This window comes from Octopus bimaculoides, chromosome 28 (genome assembly GCF_046866305.1).
Source record: "Octopus bimaculoides isolate indiv1 chromosome 28, ASM4686630v1, whole genome shotgun sequence".
NCBI classification, from domain to species: Eukaryota; Metazoa; Mollusca; class Cephalopoda; order Octopoda; family Octopodidae; genus Octopus; species Octopus bimaculoides.
Genome location: NC_142955.1, coordinates 22,991,080 through 23,017,428, shown reverse-complemented (window position 1 = coordinate 23,017,428; position 26,349 = coordinate 22,991,080). Strand labels below are relative to the sequence as shown.

General features: G+C 34.7%; 3 protein-coding genes and 1 long non-coding RNA gene across 9 annotated transcripts; 3 read left to right on the top strand and 1 right to left on the bottom strand.

Annotated features, from left to right (window-relative positions):
- The first annotated feature begins 291 nt into the window (after positions 1-291).
- Positions 292-5,264, top strand: LOC149130752 (uncharacterized). 2 transcript variants are annotated; one of them, XM_089344219.1, is made up of 2 exons: positions 292-1,120; positions 2,631-5,264. In XM_089344219.1, exon 2 carries the CDS (start codon positions 3,224-3,226, stop codon positions 4,235-4,237), a length of 1,014 nt encoding a protein of 337 aa, XP_089200345.1. In that variant the 5' UTR covers positions 292-1,120; positions 2,631-3,223; the 3' UTR covers positions 4,238-5,264. The 2 variants fall into 2 exon arrangements, with proteins under 2 accessions (XP_089200345.1, XP_089200344.1); XM_089344218.1 differs by lacking the exon at positions 292-1,120 and adding an exon at positions 1,141-1,322.
- A 1,795-nt stretch (positions 5,265-7,059) lies between these two features.
- Positions 7,060-22,928, top strand: LOC149130750 (uncharacterized). The gene is given in 4 exon segments (XM_089344228.1): positions 7,060-7,142; positions 10,395-12,123; positions 19,962-21,069; positions 21,071-22,928. Coding segments are annotated over 3 exon segments (2,511 nt in total). The 5' UTR covers positions 7,060-7,142; positions 10,395-10,955; the 3' UTR covers positions 21,306-22,928.
- On the top strand, positions 15,238-25,292 carry LOC149130749 (uncharacterized). Of its 5 annotated transcripts, none has more exons than XM_089344210.1 (3): positions 15,238-15,887; positions 19,158-19,444; positions 22,954-25,292. In XM_089344210.1, the coding sequence occupies exon 3, from the start codon at positions 23,372-23,374 to the stop codon at positions 24,737-24,739; it is 1,368 nt and encodes a 455-aa protein (XP_089200336.1). In that variant the 5' UTR covers positions 15,238-15,887; positions 19,158-19,444; positions 22,954-23,371; the 3' UTR covers positions 24,740-25,292. The 5 variants fall into 5 exon arrangements, with proteins under 5 accessions (XP_089200336.1, XP_089200338.1, XP_089200337.1 ...); XM_089344209.1 differs by having other exon boundaries at positions 15,767-15,887; positions 19,158-21,380; XM_089344212.1 differs by lacking the exon at positions 19,158-19,444 and having other exon boundaries at positions 15,238-15,500.
- LOC149130751 (uncharacterized) lies at positions 15,788-16,602 on the bottom strand. Its single transcript, XR_016238792.1, has 2 exons — positions 16,462-16,602; positions 15,788-15,827 (listed from the first exon to the last, which is right to left on the bottom strand). It is a non-coding gene; the product is annotated as an uncharacterized LOC149130751 (long non-coding RNA).
- Positions 25,293-26,349: the final 1,057 nt, after the last annotated feature.

Genomic DNA, 26,349 nt, shown 5'->3' with positions numbered 1-26,349 from the left:
TTCTGAGAGTGAAGTATTGTACTGAGAAATACAATTTTTTCTATCACATTTTAAAATTAGCTTCGAATCGTGAATATTACATGAATTGAATGATATAAACCTGTCGTGAGTGGCAAAAGAGACAGGGTGGAGATGAAAGAGGACTAATTGAAATCGCGTTCAGATTAAGGAGAGATAACTTGACATTGGTGGGTAATTTCAAGTCTTTTCACACCGGTGAAACTTTCCGGTTTCTTCGTGTGTTTCGTTTCAGTTTTCCGTGTCAGTTTTTACATTTCCCTTGTGAAATTTAAGTTCTGTAAAGAAATCATTTCCTGAAGACGAAGATAAGAAGAGATGGGAAACAGAAATTAGAAGTTTATGGAGAAATACAAGTAAGTCCTTTACTCAGCGGTGTGAAAGTAACAATTTGATAGATTCGTAGTCTAATATAACAAGAATTAAATATCTAGACTTCACTGTAGTAGAAAGAACGGATTACGATGTAAGTTGTGATGGAAAATTGTATATTCATTGGCGTGGGGAAATATAATTGCTTAAATGATTTATCTGTATGAAAGTACTATGCTAATGTTAACATCTTTAATAAATGAAGCATTTGAAGATTATTATGAAAGAAAAATATGAGGCGAATATTTTTTTTTTTTTTGCTTTTAGCCCAGTAAAAGTCGATTTATAGGAAATATTTGCTTATATTCATACAGTCGTCTTTCCTACGTTAATATAATGTATCTCTCTGTTGGATTTGCCATAAAATTACGTGCCACCACCGAAAACAACCAGTTTTTGATTATGCAGCATGTTCGAGCTAAATTTGACAAATTACATAAAAGGAAACACAATATACAATCCCCCCAAAATAAACTTTATGAAAATTGAAAACGAATAAAAATATCAACTAGGTTATGTCAAGTAGCTGGAAAAATACAGATTATTCAAAGTAGCTACCCTCAGCTATCACCATGACATGAAGACGGCTCCGGAACATAACCGATGCGTTCCAATGTGTACCTGGGTAGATCTTCGAGCACGTGCTTTATCTTGGTCATCACCTCGGCCTGGAGACACCCCTGAAGACCATCATAGTGGTTAAGATGGTTTACGTGATGTCCATGAATAGGTTTTACAGCCTTTAAACTTTTCATAAAGCATTAAGCCGCAGTTATGGTGTTAGCATTTTGATATCTAGCGCAAACCATCCTAATACAGATAACTATTTTCAATATTCACTTGACTTCCAATCCTCCATGTCAGCAAACTTTTACTCAACTACAACTTTCATCTTTACTAGCGGGACCCGTGGATATTTCATGGAATTCATGGTAAACTTATTGGGTTATATATGAAAACTTTATTAAAAAGAAAAAAAAGAACTGAAAACACAGCCTGTGTTAGTTACATTTCACTTGTGAAACTTTAGTTCCACGAAGAGATTATTTACGGAAGAAATGGGAAACAGAAATTAGTGATTCATGTAAATCCTTTGCACAGCAGTGTGAAAGTAATAACTTGATAGATCCATTGTCTAATATAACTAGAATTAAATATATAGACTTCACTGTAGTTGGAAGATGAATGGATTACGATGTAAATTCATTGGAGTAGGGGTATATAATTACTTAAATATTAAATAATTCATCTGTATGGATAATACTATGTTAAAGTTAAGATCTTCAATGAGTGAAACATTTGAAGTTATTATGCAAGAAATATAGAGTGAGAAAAAGTATTAGAGACCAATATTTTTTGCTTTAAGCCCAGCAAGTATTGAATACAACCTCAGTCATCCGTCGCTATTTGCAAAAGTTGATTTATCGGAAATATGGCATTATATTCATACAATCGTCTTTCCTACGTTAATGTTTTTTTCCGTTTGATCAGCCATAAAATTACGGTATTCGAACCTTTCACCCACACAATTTCACCGAGAAGAAAAAAAAAAAACTCGGATTTTTTTTGCGTGGAATGAAGTACCCTAGCCACCTAATACAATACAAATTCCTTATTTTTGTTCAGAAAAATGGGGTGGATGGCAAGCCGCACTCCCATTTCCCATCTACTATGGGAAATAAGGGGATAGTATCACTTATGTCTATGTTTCTGTCTGTTAACCTTTTCTTGGTCAAACGGGGTTGGACCAATGGTCATTTTTTTGCGGGGGGGGGGGGGGTTACAAAGGAGGTAAGCAGGGAGGATTTTGGCGAACAAAAAAGTGAAAAAGTACAATCATTTAGTGGATATTGAGTTTCATATTAATAAATCACCTTTGATTTTCCTTTTGTGAAAATCGCGAACTGTACAGTGGGGTGGGTGGATGTGGATATCCAGAGTTTATCCTCATCACCAGAATTTTCACAAAAGGAAAATCAAAGGTGATTTATTAATATGAAACTCAATATCCACTAAATGATTGTACTTTTTCACTTTTTTGTTCGCCAAAATCCTCCCTGCTTACCTCCTTTGTAACCCCCCCCCCCCGCAAAAAAATGACCATTGGTCCAACCCCGTTTGACCAAGAAAAGGTTAACAGACAGAAACATAGACATAACATCCATTATTGTAAGATGATATAGACTTTGCCCTATGTTGTCTGATGTAAATCTTATACTGTTGTTTCTCTATTATTTCAGAATATCAGACAACTGTGACATGAAAGAATTGCTTACATCAGATTCATCATCAACATTAATTATCTCTTAAAGACTAAAGAAAAACGTTACATGCAACGAATATATAACTCAATGAGCATTTCTCTCCTGTACAGTCTGTAATATGTACAAGATAGATGAAGTTTATAATATGTTTGTGGCATCTTCAGATATTGGTGAAAACAGAGTTGATGGGAAAACAGCTGAAAGAAATGAAAGATAAAAAGTGAAACAAGAAAATAAATGTATATTGTTCTGAGAGAAGACAGCTATTGAAACAATGGATTGTGTTAAAGACTTAAAGGATTGATTTATTGTTTTGTTGAGGAGATGCAAAAGAGACTGAAAAATCATCGTATCATTGTGGTATCTGTTAAAAATCATTTTCTTTTGGAAAGTAACCTCATGAAACACAAATGTATTGAGAGAAGTGAGAAACCATATCCCAGTGGTATTAGTGGTAGATTATTCTCTAAAAGGTTTGCTATAACTGTTCACATACGTCTTCACACAGGAGAAAAACCATATCGCTGTCTGACTTAACTGCTTTACGTTCTCAGAAACGCATTCATACAATGGTAAAACGATATCAGTGTGACATCTGTGGTAACTCATTTTCAAAAACTGATGGACTCACTCATCATAAACGTACTCATACAGGAGAAAAACCATATCAGTGTGATATCTGTGCTAAATCATTCTCTAGAAATTATGTTCTCAATAGGCATAAACGTACTCACACAAGAGAAAAACCATATCAGTGTGACATATGTGGTACATCTTTCGCTAGAAATGATGGTCTTACTACTCATAAACATATTCACACAGGAGAGAAGCCATATCACTGCGATATATGTGTTAAATCATTTACTCAATCTGATCACTTAGCTAAGCACAGACGTATTCATACAAGAGAAAAACCATATCACTGTGACATCTGTGGTAAATCATTCTCTAGAAAATATAATCTCACTTGTCATAAACGTCTTCATACAGGAGAGAAGCCATATCAGTGTGATATTTGTGGTAAATCATACTCTGTGTCTGGCCACTTAACTGATCACAAACGTACTCATACAGGAGAAAAACGATGTTACTGTGATATCTGTGGTAAATCATTCTCAAGAAATGTTCTTCTCACTAGACATAAACGTACTCATACAGGAGAAAAACCATATCACTGTGATATCTGTGGTAAATCATTTACTCAGTCTAGTAACTTAACTAATCACACACGTACTCATACAGGAGAAAAACCATATCACTGTGATATCTGTGCTAAATCATTTTCTCAGTCTAGTGACTTAACTAAGCACACACGTACTCATACAGGAGAAAAACCATATCATTGTGATATCTGTGCTAAATCATTTTCTCAGTCTAGTGAATTAACCAAGCACACACGTACTCATACAGGAGAAAAACCATATCACTGTAATATCTGTGGTAAATCATTCTCTGAATCTGGTAACTTAACTGATCACAAACGTACTCATACGGGAGAAAAACCGTATGCGTGTGGTATTTGTGGTAAATCATTCTCTAGAAATAATGTTCTCACTAATCATAAACGTATTCATACAGGATAGAAGCCATATGTTTGTAATGTCTGTGGTAAATCATTCTCTGAATTTGTTAACTTAACTAACCACCAACGTACTCATACAAGAGAAAAACTATGTCACTGTGACATCTGTGTTAAATCATTCTCAAGAAATTATGGTCTTGTCATAATCGTTTATATACAGGAGAGAAGCCATATCACTGTGATATCTGTGGTAAATCATTCTCTAGTAATTATGGTCTCACTGGTCATAAACTTATTCACACAGGAGAAAAACCATATCACTGTAGTAAATCATTCCCTACAAATAGTCACTTAAATAATCACAAATGTACTCATACGGGTGATTAACCATATCACTGTGGTACATATTTTAATGAAATAACTCATTTAACTAAATCTAAACGCATTCATGCAGAGAAGCCATATGACTGTGGTATCTGCAGTAAATCATTCTCTCAAATTAACGACTTCACTAATCGTAAATGTATTCACACAGGAGAAAGGCCATGTATCTGTGATATCCATGGTAAATCATTCTCCACAACTCATGCTTTAAGTAGACAAAGATATTCATACAAAAAGAGGCCTTACCAATGTCATATCTGTGGTAAATCATTCTCTGTAATGAAAGTGAGTTAGGGTCCCATTTAGCTATTCACTTAGAAGTGTTACTCTATTATTGTTCCTCACACAATGGTAAACTTCGCATGACAATTTTTTTTCATTTGTGTAATATATACCCTCGACTTCACCTAATTATTGATCTGATTTTGTTTTTCGCTTTGAAGTAGTATTTTAAAGCTAAAGGCTTTTCTTAATGCCATCCATTTAATCACCTTTTACATTACATAGGCAAGGTATGCCATACCTGTGTTGCAAAACCAAGATACACAGTGTTTGTCAAAGTATATTGTATGAGAAATTAAATAATCATCAATGTATTCCCAAAGGAAAGAAAATATAATGCTATTTTACATATAACTACTACTGTGTCGACATAAGTGTGTCACTTACTGCTGTAATATTTCTAATAAAAACCATTCATTCACTATGCTTGTATGTATTCCATCATTCCTGCCCCACTCTTCTGCACCTGTTATACAAGAAATGTTTTTTTTAAATACAGTACAGAACTCCCACGATAGTCAAGGGATTACTGTATATAATGTATGTCTGTGTGAAATCATAAAAGGTAAGTTGGCTGAATCTTTAGAGCATTAGAAAAAAAATGCCTTACAGCTTATATCTCCGGTCTGTACAGACTGCATTCAAATGTTCTTGAGATCAGCGGAATTATGATGTAAGCATTTGCTAAAACCCCTCATATCCGGTTTTATTTTTACAAATTTTAGCAAAATTTTTTTGATTCTGTCTTCTGCATAATGGAATTAATACGATTATGCAAAAGAAAGAAAATGTTTTAAAATTCATCCTTCCACCCTAGCCCCCACCCCTAATTCCAAAAGTTTCTGCTGTTTTTCTAGTTTCTTTTTTTTTAAATTCATTCATGGCTTTAAAATATAGTCCATCCAAATCTACCATTCGTTTCTCTTCAAAATTTCCAAATTATTTTTCAAATTCTTCAAACTCAAAATAAAAAATTCTTAAACATTCAGACATGTGCATGACCAAAGAGAAAATCTATCATAGGGCGGTGGGGAGTGGTGTTTATTTATTTTTTGAAAATTTGAAATTTTACAAATTTTTTTTTTCAGAATCATAATCTCCATATTTTTCTACGTATTTCGCCAAAAAAAATTCTAAAAAATAGTGAATAATGAAGAAATTAGGCGGTGGGGGCAATTTAAATTTTGAAATGCAGATTTTTTTGCAGATTCGGAATCTCCGCACTCAAATTAGTGGGTTTCTGCATTTCTGTAGAGAAAAAACCCCCCAAAAAACGGAAGGAGGTGCAGTCCATACCCTTTACTTCCACCCTATTTTCCTTAAAGTTACAAGGATTTTGTGAATTTTCTGAAGTCCTCTCCCCACTCTTTCGGAAAAGATTTTACCCACAAATTTCTTTATAATCGTAATCTATGCAATTTGAAAGGTATTTATATTAAATTTCATCTAAAAAGAAACCATTTTCCTAAAAGTTATGAGGGAAAAACTCGGATTTTTCCCCCATCACCTAGTTGCTTTCTCCTCAGTTTTGGTTTCATATTCGTTTCCTACACATTTTTTTACACCCGTGGCACTATTTTTTTTCTATCTCGTTTCCGGGTAATGTAAACATTAACATACTATTCATTCGTTCTGAACTTTAGATTTTTTTGTTTTTGTATTTTTGGTTTATTCGTCTCTGACTATTCCTCAATATCAATACTTGTTGCAACACACGTTTTCACATGAAGAATCTTGCAAAACAAATATATAAATGTAAAGTTGTAAAATATTCTCTAGTTATAACGAAGTGATTGAAACGAAGCCATTCCACTTTCGGTACTTAGTGCCGAATTTAAAAAGCAAAGAAGGAGCTCTCAAGACACTGTCCATTTATCTTGCGATGAACATTATTTTCTGCTTGGATGGCAGGGGTGAGTGTGATTTTTCTGAGAGTGAAGTATTGTACTGAGAAATACAATTTTTTCTATCACATTTTAAAATTAGCTTCGAATCGTGAATATTACATGAATTGAATGATATAAACCTGTCGTGAGTGGCAAAAGAGACAGGGTGGAGATGAAAGAGGACTAATTGAAATCGCGTTCAGATTAAGGAGAGATAACTTGACATTGGTGGGTAATTTCAAGTCTTTTCACACCGGTGAAACTTTCCGGTTTCTTCGTGTGTTTCGTTTCAGTTTTCCGTGTCAGTTTTTACATTTCCCTTGTGAAATTTAAGTTCTGTGAAGAAATCATTTCCTGAAGACGAAGATAAGAAGAGATGGGAAACAGAAATTAGAAGTTTATGGAGAAATACAAGTAAGTCCTTTACTCAGCGGTGTGAAAGTAACAATTTGATAGATTCGTAGTCTAATATAACAAGAATTAAATATCTAGACTTCACTGTAGTAGAAAGAACGGATTACGATGTAAGTTGTGATGGAAAATTGTATATTCATTGGCGTGGGGAAATATAATTGCTTAAATGATTTATCTGTATGAAAGTACTATGCTAATGTTAACATCTTTAATGAATGAAGCATTTGAAGATTATTATGAAAGAAAAATATGAGACCAATATATATATTTTTTTGCTTTTAGCCCAGTAAAAGTCGATTTATAGGAAATATTTGCTTATATTCATACAGTCGTCTTTCCTACGTTAATATAATGTATCTTTCTGTTGGATTTGCCATAAAATTACGTGCCACCACCGAAAACAACCAGTTTTTGATCATGCAGCATGTTCGAGCTAAATTTGACAAATTACATAAAAGGAAACACAATATACAATCCCCCCAAAATAAACTTTATGTAAATTGAAAACGAATAAAAATATCAACTAGGTTATGTCAAGTAGCTGGAAAAATACAGATTATTCAAAGTAGCTACCCTCAGCTATCACCATGACATGAAGACGGCTCCGGAACATAACCGATGCGTTCCAATGTGTACCTGGGTAGATCTTCGAGCACGTGCTTTATCTTGGTCATCACCTCGGCCTGGAGACACCCCTGAAGACCATCATAGTGGTTAAGATGGTTTACGTGATGTCCATGAATAGGTTTTACAGCCTTTAAACTTTTCATAAAGCATTAAGCCGCAGTTATGGTGTTAGCATTTTGATATCCAGCGCAAACCATCCTAATACAGATAACTATTTTCAATATTCACTTGACTTCCAATCCTCCATGTCAGCTAACTTTTACTCAACTACAACTTTCATCTTTACTAGCGGGACCCGTGGATATTTCATGGAATTCATGGTAAACTTATTGGGTTATATCTGAAGACTTTATTAAAAAGGAAAAAAAGAACTGAAAACACAGCCTGTGTTAGTTACATTTCACTTGTGAAACTTTAGTTCCACGAAGAGATTATTTACGGAAGAAATGGGAAACAGAAATTAGTGATTCATGTAAATCCTTTGCACAGCAGTGTGAAAGTAATAACTTGATAGATCCATTGTCTAATATAACTAGAATTAAATATATAGACTTCACTGTAGTTGGAAGATGAATGGATTACGATGTAAATTCATTGGAGTAGGGGTATATAATTACTTAAATATTAAATAATTCATCTGTATGGATAATACTATGTTAAAGTTAAGATCTTCAATGAGTGAAACATTTGAAGTTATTATGCAAGAAATATAGAGTGAGAAAAAGTATTAGAGACCAATATTTTTTGCTTTAAGCCCAGCAAGTATTGAATACAACCTCAGTCATCCGTCGCTATTTGCAAAAGTTGATTTATAGGAAATATGGCATTATATTCATACAATCGTCTTTCCTACGTTAATGTTCTTTTTTTCCCCGTTTGATCAGCCATAGAATTACGGTATTATTCGAGCCTTTCACCCACACAATTTCACCGAGAAGAAAAAAAAAACAAAAAAACTCGGATTTTTTTTGCGTAGAATCAAGTACCCTAATACAATGCAAATTCCTTATTTTTGTTCGGAAAAAATGGGTGGATGGCAAGCCGCACTCCCATGTCTCGGAATCATTGGAAATTTTTTTTTTTTTTCATTGAATGAACTGTGGTGACCTCCTAATTATGCTAAAAATCTCTATTTTGGGGGTTCGAAAACGGGGTGGGGGTGGAACCCTCGTAAATTTCACCCCCATCTCCCATTTTTGCAAATATATTTTGTTATTTCTTTCTTTACCCATAATTTTGGATTACATTAGATTGAAAATTCAAATAAGTTTTAAATGAATAAGTGAAAATGCAGAGATTATAGAAGTTAGTGGTTACGAAGTGTGTGGAGAGATAGCGAAGGTATTTAAATTAGAGAATGATTTGGCCAAAGATATCATATTGGTATGGCTTCTTTTTTGTATGAATATGTTTGTACAGATCTATATTTAAGAGATGAGCAATTATGTACATTATTTACAATACTTACATTTGACGGATATTTGGCCTGATCTTGTTTGTTTGTTGTTAACGCAATGTTTCGGCTGATATACCCTCCAGCCTTCATCAGGTGTCTTAGGGAAATTTCGAACCTGGGTTCTCATTGCTAACATATTTTTCGATGTTACTATTATTGATAATCAGCCGAACCAGTGTGTTAACAACAAACAAGATGAGGACAAATATGCGTCGAAAATGTAAATAATGTGAATATGTTTGTGTCTACTTAGAGCACGAGTTGTGGAGAATGATTTACCAGGGATATCACATCTATATGAACTTTCTCCCGTGTGAGATAGTGTTTGTGACTGACGTGTGATGACAATTCACTTCCGAACTGAAGTAGGCTCCCAGCCTTTCTATCATGGATGGTTTTGGTGGACCACTCCAAAGGAAAGACTGCACTTCATTCAACCACTACAGAAAAAGTGTAATTTGGATGTATTTTTATTTTAGTTGTTTACACTATTTTACACTTGTTCATACTTTAATACATTCAGAGTTTACAAATTTCCTTATTCAAATTATGAACCATATTCCTTTCGATAATATCAATATCATTACAAAATTTCTTTGTAGATGATATTTTCTGTTTGGTCGACACTAATTCTCAAATTACTGGAGTCTGTTGCTCTACTCATAGCGATTTATAGCTGGCCTTTTGGAAACATCGGAGTGGGTTAAATTACATCTGCATGATCTAAAGTCTGGCTCTGTGTCATGTTTGCTGTGGATGTGCAAGCAGAATCTTTAGGAATCTGCCCATCTACTATGGGAAATAAGGGGATAGTATCACAAATCTAAACCCTCTAAATTCACAAACTGTACAGTGGGGTGGAGGTGGATATCCAGAGTTCATCCGCATCACCAGAATTTTCACAAAAGGAAAATCAAAGGTGATTTATTAATATGAAACTCAATATCCACTAAATGATTGTACTTTTTCACTTTTTTGTTCGCCAAAATCCTCCCTGATTACCTCCTTTTTAATCCCCCAAAAACATCATGACCATTGGTTCAACCATTTGACCATGAAAAGGGAACGGACAGACACACTGACATAACGTCCATTATTGTAAGATGATATAGGCTTTTCACGATGTTGTCTGATGTAAATCTTATACTGTTGTTTCTCTGTTATTTCAGAATATCAGACAACTGTGACATGAAAGAATTGCTTACATCAGATTCATCATCAACATTAATTATCTCTTAAAGACTAAAGAAAAACGTTACATGCAACAAATATATAACTCTGTGGTAAACTACAGTGAAATATTTCTTCAGAATGGAGATTAATGGCAGCACTTCTCTCTTGTACAGTCTGTAATATGTACAAGATGGCTGAAGTTTCAAATATGTTTGTGGCATCTTCAGATATTGGTGAAAACAGAGTTGATGGGAAAACAGCTGAAAGAAATGAAAGATAAAAGGTGAAACAAGAAAATAAATGTATATTGTTCTGAGAGAAGAAAACTATTGAAACAATGGATAATGTTAAAGACTTAAAGGATTGATCTATTATTTTGTTGAAGAGATGCAAAAAGAGACTGAAAAATCATCGTATCATTGTGGTATCTGTTAAAAATCATTTTCTTTGGAAAGTAACCTCATGAAACACAAATGTATTGAGAGAAGTGAGAAACCATATCCCAGTGGTATTAGTGGTAGATTATTCTCTAAAAGGTTTGCTATAACTGTTCACATATGTATTCACACAGGAGAAAAACCATATCGTTGTCTGACTTAACTGCTTTACATTCTCAGAAACGCATTCATACAATGGTAAAACGATATCAGTGTGACATCTGTGGTAACTCATTTTCAAAAAATGATGGACTCACTCATCATAAACGTACTCATACAGGAGAAAAACCATATCAGCGTGACATATGTGGTACATCTTTTGCTAGAAATGATGGTCTTACTACTCATAAACATATTCACACAGGAGAGAAGCCATATCACTGCGATATATGTGTTAAATCATTTACTCAATCTGATCACTTAGCTAAGCACAGATGTACTCATACAAGAGAAAAACCATATCACTGTGACATCTGTGGTAAATCGTTCTCTAAAAATTATGATCTTACTTGTCATAAACGTTTTCATACAGGAGAGAAGCCATATCAGTGTGATATTTGTGGTAAATCATTCTCTGTATGTGGTCACTTAACTGAACACAAACGTACTCATACAGGAGAAAAACCATATCACTGTGACATCTGTGGTAAATCATTCTCAAGAAATTATGGTCTTACCTGTCATAAACGTTTACATACAGGAGAGAAGCCATATCAGTGTAATATTTGTGGTAAATCATTCTCTGAATCTAGTTACTTGACTATTCATAAACGTACTCATACAGGAGAGAAGCCATATTACTGTGATATCTGTGGTAAATCATTCTCTAGCAGTTATGGTCTCACTAATCATAAACGTACTCACACAGGAGAAAAACCATATCACTGTGATGTCTGCGGTAAATCATTTTCTCAAAGTACTCATTTGACTAAACATAAACGTATTCATACTGCTGAGAAGCCATATCAATGTGATATCTGTGGTCAGTCATTCTCTGTGTCTGGTGAATTGACTAGGCACAAACGTACTCATACAGGAGAGAAGCCATATCAGTGTGATATCTGTGGTAAATCATTCTCTAGAATTGATGGTCTCACTAAACATAATCGTATTCATACTGGTGAGAAGCCATATCACTGTGATATCTGTGGTAAATCATTCTCTAGAAATTATGATCTCACTTGTCATAAACGTATTCACACAGGAGAAAAACCATACAAGTGTGATATCTGTGGTAAATCATTTTCTCAACCTGGTCATTTAAGTCAACACAAACGTGCTCATACAGGTGAAAAAGCATATCATTGATATCTGTGGTAAGTCATTCTCTGAATCTGGTGAATTGACTAAGCACAAACATATTCACACAGGAGAAAAACCATATCACTGTGATATCTGTAGTAAATCATTCTCTACAAATAGTCACTGAAATAATCACAAATGTACTCATACAGGTTATTAACCATATCACTGTGGTAAATATTTTAATGAAATAACTCATTTAACTAAATCTAAACGCATTCATGCAGAGAAGCCATATGTCCGTGATATCTGCAGTAAATCATTCTCTCAAATTAACGACTTCACTAATCGTAAATGTATTCACACAGGAGAAAGGCCATGTATCTGTGATATCCATGGTAAATCATTCTCCACAACTCATGCTTTAAGTAGACAAAGATATTCATACAAAAAGAGGCCTTACCAATGTCATATCTGTGGTAAATCATTCTCTATTTTAAATCATTCTCTGTAATGAAAGTGAGTTAGGGTCCCATTTAGCTATTCACTTAGAAGTGTTACTCTGTTATTGTTCCTCACACAATGGTAAACTTCCCATGACCATTTTTTTTCACTTGTGTAATATATACCCTCGACTTCACCTAATTATTCATCTCATTTTGTTTTTCGCTTTGAAGTAGTATTTTAAAGCTAAAGGCTTTTCTTAATGCCATCCATTTAATCACCTTTTACATTACATAGGCAAGGTATGCCATACCTGTGTTGCAAAACCAAGATACACAGTGTTTGTCAAAGTATATTGTATGAGAAATTAAATAATCATCAATGTATTCCCAAAGGAAAGAAAATATAATGCTATTTTACATATAACTACTACTGTGTCGACATAAGTGTGTCACTTACTGCTGTAATATTTCTAATAAAAACCATTCATTCACTATGCTTGTATGTATTCCATCATTCCTGCCCCACTCTTCTGCACCTGTTATACAAGAAATGTTTTTTTTAAATACAGTACAGAACTCCCACAATAGTCAAGGGATTACTGTATATAATGTATGTCTGTGTGAAATCATAAAAGGTAAGTTGGCTGAATCTTTAGAGCATTAGAAAAAAAATGCCTTACAGCTTATATCTCCGGTCTGTACAGACTGCATTCAAATGTTCTTGAGATCAGCGGAATTATGATGTAAGCATTTGCTAAAACCCCTCATATCCGGTTTTATTTTTACAAATTTTAGCAAAATTTTTTTGATTCTGTCTTCTGCATAATGGAATTAATACGATTATGCAAAAGAAAGAAAATGTTTTAAAATTCATCCTTCCACCCTAGCCCCCACCCCTAATTCCAAAAGTTTCTGCTGTTTTTCTAGTTTCTTTTTTTTAATTCATTCATGGCTTTAAAATATAGTCCATCCAAATCTACCATTCGTTTCTCTTCAAAATTTCCAAATTATTTTTCAAATTCTTCAAACTCAAAATGAAAAATTCTTAAACATTCGGACATGTGCATGACCAAAGAGAGAATCATACACCCACTAGGCACAGGATCTACCAAATGAGATGAGTGGTTCACTGTTCCATGGGTCTATCCCAGTCTGGATAGATTGTTATAGCTGGGCCACATATCCATCAAAAATGCTGGAACATGCTTCAGCCTTTTCAATAATGGCTGCTTCTAATTTCTCTGCTTTTCAGTCAGGAAAGACTTTCAGGGACCCTCTTTTTATAGTGTTATCATATATTCCAAGTATCCAAAACTTCTTCACCACTTCATTTTTCCTCTTAAAAAGAAGGATTTTGTCCACTTCAGACCTCCCAATTTCTTCTTGTCTGTCACCAGTTTTTGGGTACACATTTCCCTGAAAAAATTCATACCATATAGGCTCAGGAGTGGCTGTGTGGTAAGTAGCTTGCTTACCAACCACATGCTTCTGGGTTCAGTCCCACTGCGTGGCACCTTGAGCAAGTGTCTTCTACTATAGCCTGGGGCCAACCAAAGCCTTGTGAATGGATTTGGTAGACGGAAACTGAAAGAAACCTGTTGTATATATATATCATCATCATCATCATCATCATCGTTTAACGTCCGCTTTCCATGCTAGCATGGGTTGGACGATTTGACTGAGGACTGGTGAAACCGGATGGCAACACCAGGCTCCAGTCTGATTTGGCAGAGTTTCTACAGCTGGATGCCCTTCCTAACGCCAACCACTCAGAGAGTGTAGTGGGTGCTTTTACGTGTCACCCGCATATATATATATATATGTGTGTGTGTGTGTGTCTGTGTTTGTCCCCCCACCATTGCTTGGCAACCGATGCTGGTGTGTTTACATCCCCATAACGCAGCAGTTCAGCAAAAAGGGACCGATAGATTAAGTACTAGGCTTACAAAGAATAAGTCCTGGGGTCGATTTGCTCAACTAAAGGTGGTGCTCCAGCATGTTTTAGTAATTCGTATTTAGAAAGTTGATCTTTGGTTTGGCTGTTGTTTCTAGCTTGTCAGAGAAAACACTTTAATCCTATTATCTATCATAGGGTGGTGGGGAGTGGTGTTTATTTATTTTTTGAAAAATTGAAATTTTACACATTTTTTTTTTCAGAATCATAATCTCCATATTTTTCTACGTATTTCGCCAAAAAAAAAATCTAAAAAAAGTGAATAATGAAGAAATTAGGCGGTGGGGGCAATTTAAATTTTGAAATGCAGATTTTTTTGCAGATTTGGAATCTCCGCACTCAAATTAGTGGGTTTCTGCATTTCTGTAGAGAAAAAACCACCCAAAAAACGGAAGGAGGTGCAGTCCATACCCTTTACTTCCGCCCTATTTTCCTTAAAGTTACAAGGATTTTGTGAATTTTCTGAAGTCCTCTCCCCACTCTTTCGGAAAAGATTTTACCCACAAATTTCTTTATAATCGTAATCTATGCAATTTGAAAGGTATTTATATAAAATTTCATTTAAAAAGAAACCATTTTCCTAAAAGTTGTGAGGGAAAAACTCGAATCTTTCCCCATTACCTAGTTGCTTTCTCCTCAGTTTTGGTTTCATATTCGTTTCCTACACATTTTTTTACACCCGTGGCACTATTTTTTTTCTATCTCGTTTCCGGGTAATGTAAACATTAACATACTATTCATTCGTTCTTAACTTTAGATTTTTAAATTTATTTTTGGTTTATTCGTCTCTGACTATTCCTCAATATCAATACTTGTTGCAACACACGTTTTCACATGAAGAATCTTGCAAAACAAATATATAAATGTAAAGTTGTAAAATATTCTCTAGTTATAACGAAGTGATTGAAACGAAGCCATTCCACTTTCATTACTTAGTGCCGAATTCAAAAAGCAAAGAAGGAGCTCTCAAGACACTGTCCATTTATCTTGCGATGAACATTATTTTCTGCTTGGATGGCAGGGGTGAGTGTGATTTTTCTGAGAGTGAAGTATTGTACTGAGAAATACAATTTTTTCTATCACATTTTAAAATTAGCTTCGAATCGTGAATATTACATGAATTGAATGATATAAACCTGTCGTGAGTGGCAAAAGAGACAGGGTGGAGATGAAAGAGGACTAATTGAAATCGCGTTCAGATTAAGGAGAGATAACTTGACATTGGTGGGTAATTTCAAGTCTTTTCACACCGGTGAAACTTTCCGGTTTCTTCGTGTGTTTCGTTTCAGTTTTCCGTGTCAGTTTTTACATTTCCCTTGTGAAATTTAAGTTCTGTGAAGAAATCATTTCCTGAAGACGAAGATAAGAAGAGATGGGAAACAGAAATTAGAAGTTTATGGAGAAATACAAGTAAGTCCTTTACTCAGCGGTGTGAAAGTAACAATTTGATAGATTCGTAGTCTAATATAACAAGAATTAAATATCTAGACTTCACTGTAGTAGAAAGAACGGATTACGATGTAAGTTGTGATGGAAAATTGTATATTCATTGGCGTGGGGAAATATAATTGCTTAAATGATTTATCTGTATGAAAGTACTATGCTAATGTTAACATCTTTAATAAATGAAGCATTTGAAGATTATTATGAAAGAAAAATATGAGACCAATATATTTTTTTTTTTTGCTTTTAGCCCAGTAAAAGTCGATTTATAGGAAATATTTGCTTATATTCATACAGTCGTCTTTCCTACGTTAATATAATGTATCTTTCTGTTGGATTTGCCATAAAATTACGTGCCACCACCGAAAACAACCAGTTTTTGATCATGCAGCATGTTCGAGCTAAATTTGACAAATTACATAAAAGGAAACACAATATACAATCCCCCCAAAATAAACTTTATGTAAATTGAAAACGAATAAAAATATCAACTAGGTTATGTCAAGTAGCTGGAAAAATACAGATTATTCAAAGTAGCTACCCTCAGCTATCACCATGACATGAAGACGGCTCCGGAACATAACCGATGCGTTCCAATGTGTACCTGGGTAGATCTTCGAGCACGTGCTTTATCTTGGTCATCACCTCGGCCTGGAGACACCCCTGAAGACCATCATAGTGGTTAAGATGGTTTACGTGATGTCCATGAATAGGTTTTACAGCCTTTAAACTTTTCATAAAGCATTAAGCCGCAGTTATGGTGTTAGCATTTTGATATCCAGCGCAAACCATCCTAATACAGATAACTATTTTCAATATTCACTTGACTTCCAATCCTCCATGTCAGCTAACTTTTACTCAACTACAACTTTCATCTTTACTCGCGGGACCCGTGGATATTTCATGGAATTCATGGTAAACTTATTGGGTTATATCTGAAAACTTTACTAAAAAGGAAAAAAGAACTGAAAACGCAGCCTGTGTTAGTTACATTTCACTTGTGAAATTTTAGTTCCACGAAGAGGTTACTTACGGAAGAAATGGGAAACAAATTAGTGATTCATGGGGAAATACACGTAAATCCTTTGCATAGCAGTGTGAAAGTAATAACTTGATAGATCCATTGTCTAATATAACTAGAATTAAATATATAGACTTCACTGTAGTTGGAAGATGAATGGATTACGATGTAAATTCATTGGAGTAGGGGTATATAATTACTTAAATATTAAATAATTCATCTGTATGGATAATACTATGTTAAAGTTAAGATCTTCAATGAGTGAAACATTTGAAGTTATTATGCAAGAAATATAGAGTGAGAAAAAGTATTAGAGACCAATATTTTTTGCTTTAAGCCCAGCAAGTATTGAATACAACCTCAGTCATCCGTCGCTATTTGCAAAAGTTGATTTATAGGAAATATGGCATTATATTCATACAATCGTCTTTCCTACGTTAATGTTCTTTTTTTCCCCGTTTGATCTGCCATAAAATTACGGTATTATTCGAGCCTTTCACCCACACAATTTCACCGAGAAGAAAAAAAAAAAAAAAACTCGGATTTTTTTGGCGTAGAATCAAGTACCCTAATACAATGCAAATTCCTTATTTTTGTTCGGAAAAAATGGGTGGATGGCAAGCCGCACTCCCATGTCTCGGAATCATTGGAAATTTTTTTTTTTTTTCATTGAATGAACTGTGGTGACCTCCTAATTATGCGAAAAATCTCTATTTTGGGGTTCGAAAACGCGGTGGGGGTGGAACCCTCGTAAATTTCACCCCCATCTCCCATTTTTGCAAATATATTTTGTTATTTCTTTCTTTACCCATAATTTTGGATTACATTAGATTGAAAATTCAAATAATTTTGAAATGAATAAATGAAAATGCAGAGATTATAGAAGTTAGTGGTTACCAAGTGTGTGGAGAGATAGCGAAGGTATTTAAATTAGAGAATGATTTGGCCAAAGATATATTGGTATGGCTTCTTTAGTGTATGAATATGTTTGTACAGATCTATATTTAAGAGATGAGCAATTATGTACATTATTTACAATACTTAAATTTGACGGATATTTGGCCTGATCTTGTTTGTTTGTTGTTAACGCAATGTTTCGGCTGATATACCCTCCAGCCTTCATCAGGTGTCTTAGGGTAATTTCGAACCTGGGTTCTCATTGCTAACATATTTTTCGATGTTACTATTATTGATAATCAGCCGAACCAGTGTGTTAACAACAAACAAGATGAGGACAAATATGCGTCGAAAATGTAAATAATGTGAATATGTTTGTGTCTACTTAGAGCACGAGTTGTGGAGAATGATTTACCAGGGATATCACATCTATATGAACTTTCTCCCGTGTGAGATAGTGTTTGTGACTGACGTGTGATGACAATTCACTTCCGAACTGAAGTAGGCTCCCAGCCTTTCTATCATGGATGGTTTTGGTGGACCACTCCAAAGGAAAGACTGCACTTCATTCAACCACTACATAAAAAGTATTAATAAAAAGTATAATTTGGATGTATTTTTATTTTAGTTGTTTACACTATTTTACACTTGTTCATACTTTAATACATTCAGAGTTTACAAATTTCCTTATTCAAATTATGAACCATATTCCTTTCGATAATATCAATATCATTACAAAATTTCTTTGTAGATGATATTTCCTGTTTGGTCGACACTAATTCTCAAATTACTGGAGTCTGTTTGCTCTACTCATAGCGATTTATAGCTGGCCTTTTAGAAACATCGGAGTGGGTTAAATTACATCTGCATGATCTAAAGTCTGGCTCTGTGTCATGTTTGCTGTGGATGTGCAAGCAGAATCTTTAGGAATCTGCCCATCTACGATGGGAAATAAGGGGATAGTATCACAAATCTAAACCCTCTAAATTCACAAACTGTATAGTAGGGTGGAGGTGGATATCCAGAGTTCATCCGCATCACCAGAATTTTCACAAAAGGAGAATCAAAGGTGATTTATTAATATGAAACTCAATATCCACTAAATGATTGTACTTTTTCACTTTTTTGTTCGCCAAAATCCTCCCTGATTACCTCCTTTTTAATCCCCCCAAAACATCATGGCCATTGGTTCAACCGTTTGACCATGAAAAGGGAACGGACAGACACACAGACATAGCGTCCATTATTGTAAGATGATATAGGCTTTTCACGATGTTGTCTGATGTAAATCTTATACTGTTGTTTCTCTGTTATTTCAGAATATCAGACAACTGTGACATGAAAGAATTGCTTACATCAGATTCATCATCAACATTAATTATCTCTTAAAGACTAAAGAAAAACGTTACATGAAACAAATATATAACTCTATGATAAACTACAGTGAAATATTTCTTCTGAATGGAGATTAATGGCAGCACTTCTCTCTTGTACAGTCTGTAATATGTACAAGATGGCTGAAGTTTCAAATATGTTTGTGGCATCTTCAGATATTGGTGAAAACAGAGTTGATGGGAAAACAGCTGAAAGAAATGAAAGATAAAAGGTGAAACAAGAAAATAAATGTATATTGTTCTGGGAGAAGACAACTATTGAAATAATGGATTGTGTTAAAGACTTAAAGGATTGATTTATTATTTTGTTGAAGAGATGCAAAAGAGACTGAAAAATCATCGTATCATTGTGGTATCTGTTAAAAATCATTTTCTTTGGAAAGTAACCTCATGAAACACAAATGTATTGAGAGAAGTGAGAAACAATATCCCAGTGGTATTAGTGGCAAATTATTCTCTAAAAGGTTTGCTATAACTGTTCACATACGTCTTCACACAGGAGAAAAACCATATCGTTGTCTGACTTAACTGCTTTACGTTCTCACAAGCGCATTCATACAATGGTAAAACGATATCAGTGTGACATCTGTGGTAACTCATTTTCAAAAACTGATGGACTCACTCATCATAAACGTACTCATACAGGAGAAAAACCATATCAGCGTGACATATGTGGTACATCTTTCGCTAGAAATGATGGTCTTACTACTCATAAACATATTCACACAGGAGAGAAGCCATATCACTGCGATATATGTGTTAAATCATTTACTCAATCTGATCACTTAGCTAAGCACAGATGCACTCATACAAGAGAAAAACCATATCACTGTGACATCTGTGATAAATCGTTCTCTAGAAATTATGATCTCACTTGTCATAAACGTTTTCATACAGGAGAGAAGCCATATCAGTGTGATATTTGTGGTAAATCATTCTCTGTATGTGGTCACTTAACTGAACACAAACGTACTCATACAGGAGAAAAACCATATCACTGTGACATCTGTGGTAAATCATTCTCAAGAAATTATGGTCTTACTTGTCATAAACGTTTACATACAGGAGAGAAGCCATATCAGTGTAATATTTGTGGTAAATCATTCTCTGAATATGGTCCCTTGACTATTCATAAACGTACTCATATAGGAGAGAAGCCATATTACTGTGATGTCTGTGGTAAATCATTCTCTAGTAATTATGGTCTCTCTAATCATAAACGTACTCACACAGGAGAAAAACCATATCACTGTGATATCTGTGGTAAATCATTTTCTCAAACAGGTCAGTTAAGTCAACACAAACGTACTCATACAGGAGAAAAACCATATCACTGTGATATCTGTGGTCAGTCATTCTCGGAATCTGGTCACTTGACTAAGCACAAACGTACTCATACAGGAGAAAAACCATATCACTGTGATATCTGTGGTAAATCATTCTCTGTATCTGGTCAGTTAACTGATCACAAACGTACTCATACTGGAGAAAAACCATATCACTGTGATATCTGTGGTAACTCATTCTCTACAAATTATGGTCTCACTAGTCATAAACGTACTCACACAGGTGAGAAACCATATCAGTGTGATATATGTGGTAAATCATTCCATACAAGTAGTCACTTGACTAGACACAAATATATTCATACAGGAGAGAATCCTTATTCATGTGATACCTGTGGGAAATCATTTTCTCAGTCTAGTGACTTAACTAAGCATAAACGTATTCACACAGGAGAGAAGCCATATCACTGTGATATCTGTGGTAAATCATTCTCTGTATCGGGTCACTTAACTGATCACAAACGTACTCATACAGGAGAAAAACCATATCACTGATATCTGTGGTAAATCATTCTCTGTATGGGGTCACTTAACTGATCACAAATGTACTCATATGGGAGAAAAACCATTTGAGTGTGGTATCTGTGGTAAATCATTCTCTAGAAATGATGGTCTCACTAATCATAAACGTATTCATACAGGAGAGAAGCCATATCTTTGTAATGTCTTTGGTAAATCATTCTCTGAATTTGTTAACTTAACTAACCACAAACGTACTCATACATGAGAAAAACCATATCACTGATATCTGTGGTAAATCATTCTCTGAATCTGTTAACTAACCACAAACATACTGATACAGGTGAGTAATCATATCACTGATATGTGGTAAATAATTTTCTGAAAATACTAATCTAAACGCATTCATACAGAGAAAACATATGACTGATATCTGTGATAAATCATTTTCTGAAATTAACGACTTCACTAAAGTATTCTGCCCATTCTATGTTCAAACTGACCAGATCTAGTCTTTCACACCAACCCTACAATAACATTTTAAAAATTAACAGCTACCTCATCAAAATCTCATAGCTACGAGATAATGCTTGATTAGTTCAAAACAATGTGGATAAAAAAGCATTATTTAGGGCAGAATAATGTAAACACTAAAGGGTTAATCGCAACCTCATGAATCCATACTCATAGAACTTCTGGTCCTTATTAACCAAAAACAAAAGCAAGTGCGATATCGGGTCATAATCATTATTGAAAGTTTTACCATTGAAAGAATTTTGCAAACTTGGAAATAAATGGTAATCAGACGGTGCAAGGTCAGGGCTATGTGGTGGATGTGACATCACTTCCCAACCAAGTTCCAATAATTTTTCCTGAGTTAGCAAAGACATGTGTGGTCTAGTGTTGTCATGGTAAAGTATGATTCCTTTATTATCTGCCAATTCTGGCTGTTTTTCTATGATTGCTTCCTCCACTTTCATTAGTTGTTGACATTAAACATCTGAATTGATCATTTGGTTCCTTGGAAGCAGCTCAAAATGCACGCCTTTGTAATCCCACCAAATTGACAGCATGACCTTTCTTTGATGCAGTTCAGCTTTCGATGTGGTTTGTGCTAGTTCATTACACTTGTACCATAATCGTTTTCGATTGATGTTATTGTAGACAACCTATTTCTCATCACCAGATGATTCATTTCAGAAACAAGTTGATTTCATTGCTTTTGAGATATATATCATAACTATTGAATCATTGTGTTACACGAATCTCTTTCAATTTATGTGGAACCCAAATATTGAGCTTGTTAATCAGTCCAAGACATTTTGAATGATTTTCAATTGTTGTGTGTGATACATTTAACCTCTCAGCAATCTCTCACATTTATATGACAATCAGATTCAATTGTGGCTTTGATTCGGTCATTATCAACTTCAGTGAGTTGACCAGAATGTTGGTCATCTTTGAGAGAAAAATCTTCAGAATTGAATTTTTTAAACCATTTCTGATATGTGCGTTCTGTTAAGCAATCAACACCATAAACTCCACACCTGTCTTTGTGAGCCTCAGTAGCTTTCATACCTTTACGGAAATAAAAAATGCAAAATATGGCGAAAATGTTCATTTTTGCACTGTGTTAAAATTGACACTGAACTAACAGCTGTAAACAAAATTTTGGCCAATTTGCGTCTAATATAAGCTAAACATAATGGCTATCAAAAGTGAACAGGAAAAATTCATAACATTGACAAAAGTTATTGAAAAAAATTGCAACATTATCTATTTGTACAAATTGAAATTAATTTCTTGCCAACCCAATACAATTTATCTTTGTAGAAACATAGTAACACTTCCACTGTTGCATCTCTGCTATTAAAACATCCTCTATATCTTATACTGTTGTTTCTCTATTATTTCAGAATATCAGTCAAAGAATTGCTTACATCAGATTCATCATCAACATTAATTATCTCTTAAAGACTAAAGAAAAACGTTACATGCAACAAATATATAACTCTGTGGTAAACTACAGTGAAATATTTCTTGTGAATGGAGATTAATGGCAGCATTTCTCTACTGTACAGTCTGTAACATGTACAAAATGAATTTACATTCTTGTAATGAAATTTGGATGAAGTTTCAAATATGTTTGGGGCATCTTCAGATATTGATGAAAATCCAGAGTTGATGGGAAAACATTTGTAAAACATTTGAAAGAAATCATCAATAAAAACTGAAACAAGAAAATAAATGTATATTGTTCTGGAAGAAGAAAACTATTGAAACAATGGCTAATGTTACAGACTTAAAGGACTGATTTATTATTTTGTTGAAGAAATGGAAAAAGAGACTGAAAAATCCTCATACCATTGTGGTATCTGTCAACAATCATTTTCTCTGGAGAGTAACCTCATTAAACACGAATGTATTGAGAGAAGTGAGAAACCATATCCCTGTGACATCTGTGGTAAATCATTCTCTGAATCTGGTCACTTAACTAAGCACGTACGTACCCATACAGAAGAAAAACCATATCACTGTGATGTCTGTGATAAATCATTCTCTTTAAGTACTTATTTGACTAGACATAAACGTATCCATACAGGAGAGAAGCCATATCATTGTGATATCTGTGGTAAATCATTCTCTATATCATATCTTTTAACTAAACATAAACGTACTCATACAGGAGAAAAACCATATCAGTGCAGTATCTGTGGTAATTCATTCTCTACAACTGATGGTCTCACTAAACATAAACGTATTCATACTGGTGAGAAGCCATATCACTGTGACATCTGTGGTAAATCATTTTCGCAGTCTAGTGACTTAACTAAGCACACACGTACTCATACGGGAGAAAAACCATATCACTGCGATATTTGTGGTAAATCATTTTCTCTCTCTGGTGACTTAACTAAGCACAAATGTACTCACACAGGAGAAAAACTGTATCACTGTAATATCTGTGGTAAATCGTTTTCTAGAAATTATGTTCTCACTTGTCATAAACGTACTCACACAGGAGAAAAACCCTATCACTGCAATATCTGTGGTAAATCATTCTCTGATTCTGGTTATTTGATTGAACACAAGCGTACTCATACTGGAGAAAAACCATATCACTGTGATATCTGTGGTAAATCATTTTCTCAAACTGGCCATTTAAATAAACACATGCGTACTCATACAGGAGAAAAATCATATCACTGTGATATTTCTGGTAAATCATTCTCTGAATCTGCTCACTTCACTAAGCACAAACATACTCATACGGGAGAAAAACCATATCACTGTGATATCTGTGGTAAATCATTCTTTGAATCTGCTTACTTGACTAAGCACAAACGTACTCATACAGTAGAAAAACCATATCACTGTGGTATCTGTGATAAATCATTTTCTCAATGTGGTTACTTGACTAAGCACAACCGTACTCATACAGGAGAAAAACCATATCACTGTGATATCTGTGGTAAATCATTCTCTGAATCTGGTCACTTGACTAGACATAAACGTACTCATACAGGAGAGAAGCCATATCACTGTGACATCTGTGGTAAATCATTCTCTAGTAATTATGGTCTCACTGGTCATAAACGTATGCACACAGGAGAAAAACCATATTACTGTGATATCTGTGGTAAATCATTCCCTACAAATAGTCACTTAAATAATCACAAATGTACTCATACGGGTGATTAACCATATCACTGTGGTACATATTTTAATGAAATAACTCATTTAACTAAATCTAAACGCATTCATGCAGAGAAGCCATATGACCGTGATATCTGCAGTAAATCATTCTCTATTTTAAATTATTCTCTGTAATGAAAGTGAGTTAGGGTCCCATTTAGCTATTCACTTAGAAGTGTTACTCTATTATTGTTCCTCACACAGTGGTAAACTTCCCATGACCATTTTTTTTCACTTGTGTAATATATACCCTCGACTTCACCTAATTATTCATCTCATTTTGTTTTTCGCTTTGAAGTAGTATTTTAAAGCTAAAGGCTTTTCTTAATGCCATCCATTTAATCACCTTTTACATTACATAGGCAAGGTATGCCATACCTGTGTTGCAAAACCAAGATACACAGTGTTTGTCAAAGTATATTGTATGAGAAATTAAATAATCATCAATGTATTCCCAAAGGAAAGAAAATATAATGCTATTTTACATATAACTACTACTGTGTCGACATAAGTGTGTCACTTACTGCTGTAATATTTCTAATAAAAACCATTCATTCACTATGCTTGTATGTATTCCATCATTCCTGCCCCACTCTTCTGCACCTGTTATACAAGAAATGTTTTTTTTAAATACAGTACAGAACTCCCACGATAGTCAAGGGATTACTGTATATAATGTATGTCTGTGTGAAATCATAAAAGGTAAGTTGGCTGAATCTTTAGAGCATTAGAAAAAAATGCCTTACAGCTTATATCTCCGGTCTGTACAGACTGCATTCAAATGTTCTTGAGATCAGCGGAATTATGATGTAAGCATTTGCTAAAACCCCTCATATCCGGTTTTATTTTTACAAATTTTAGCAAAATTTTTTTGATTCTGTCTTCTGCATAATGGAATTAATATGATTATGCAAAAGAAAGAAAATGTTTTAAAATTCCCTCCTTTTCCTCTTAAAAAAAAGGCTTTTGTCCACTTGCTTACCAATCACATGCTTCTGGGTTCAGTCCCACTGCATGGCACCTTGGGCAAGTGTCTTCTACTATAGCCTGGGGCCAACCAAAGCCTTGTGAATGGATTTGGTAGACGGAAACTGAAAGAAACCTGTTGTATATATATATATATATATATATATATATATCATCATCATCGTTTAACGTCCGCCTTCCATGCTAGCATGGGTTGGACGATTTGACTGAGGACTGGTGAAACTGGATGGCAACACCAGGCTCCAATCTAATTTGGCATAGTTTCTACAGCTGGATGCCCTTCCTAACGCCAACCACTCAGAGAGTGTAGTGGGTGCTTTTTCGTGTCACCCGCACGAAAACGGCTACGCTCGAAATGGTGTCTTTTATGTGCCACCCACACAAGAGCCAGTCCAGGGGCCATCCATGTGGACACATTCCTCTCCTATGACATCACGATTATCTCTCTCACACAGTCTTGCAACACGAAACACCTCAAATCTTTGGTCCTCACGACGCAGAACATTGGCAATTTTTTCTTATCTGCTTCCCCTCTGGCTAAGTAAACCTGTCTTCTAGCTTCCGTTCTGGTAGTCTGATACAATTCCCCGCTACCACCGTTCTTCCAGTCCTTCCATGCCTGTTTCTTT

Bases quoted from the DNA above. Each gene is read 5' to 3' on its own strand.
- LOC149130749 (XM_089344212.1), top strand. From the start codon at position 23,372: ATGGAAAAAGAGACTGAAAAATCCTCATACCATTGTGGTATCTGTCAA.
- LOC149130752 (XM_089344219.1), top strand. From the start codon at position 3,224: ATGGTAAAACGATATCAGTGTGACATCTGTGGTAACTCATTTTCAAAA.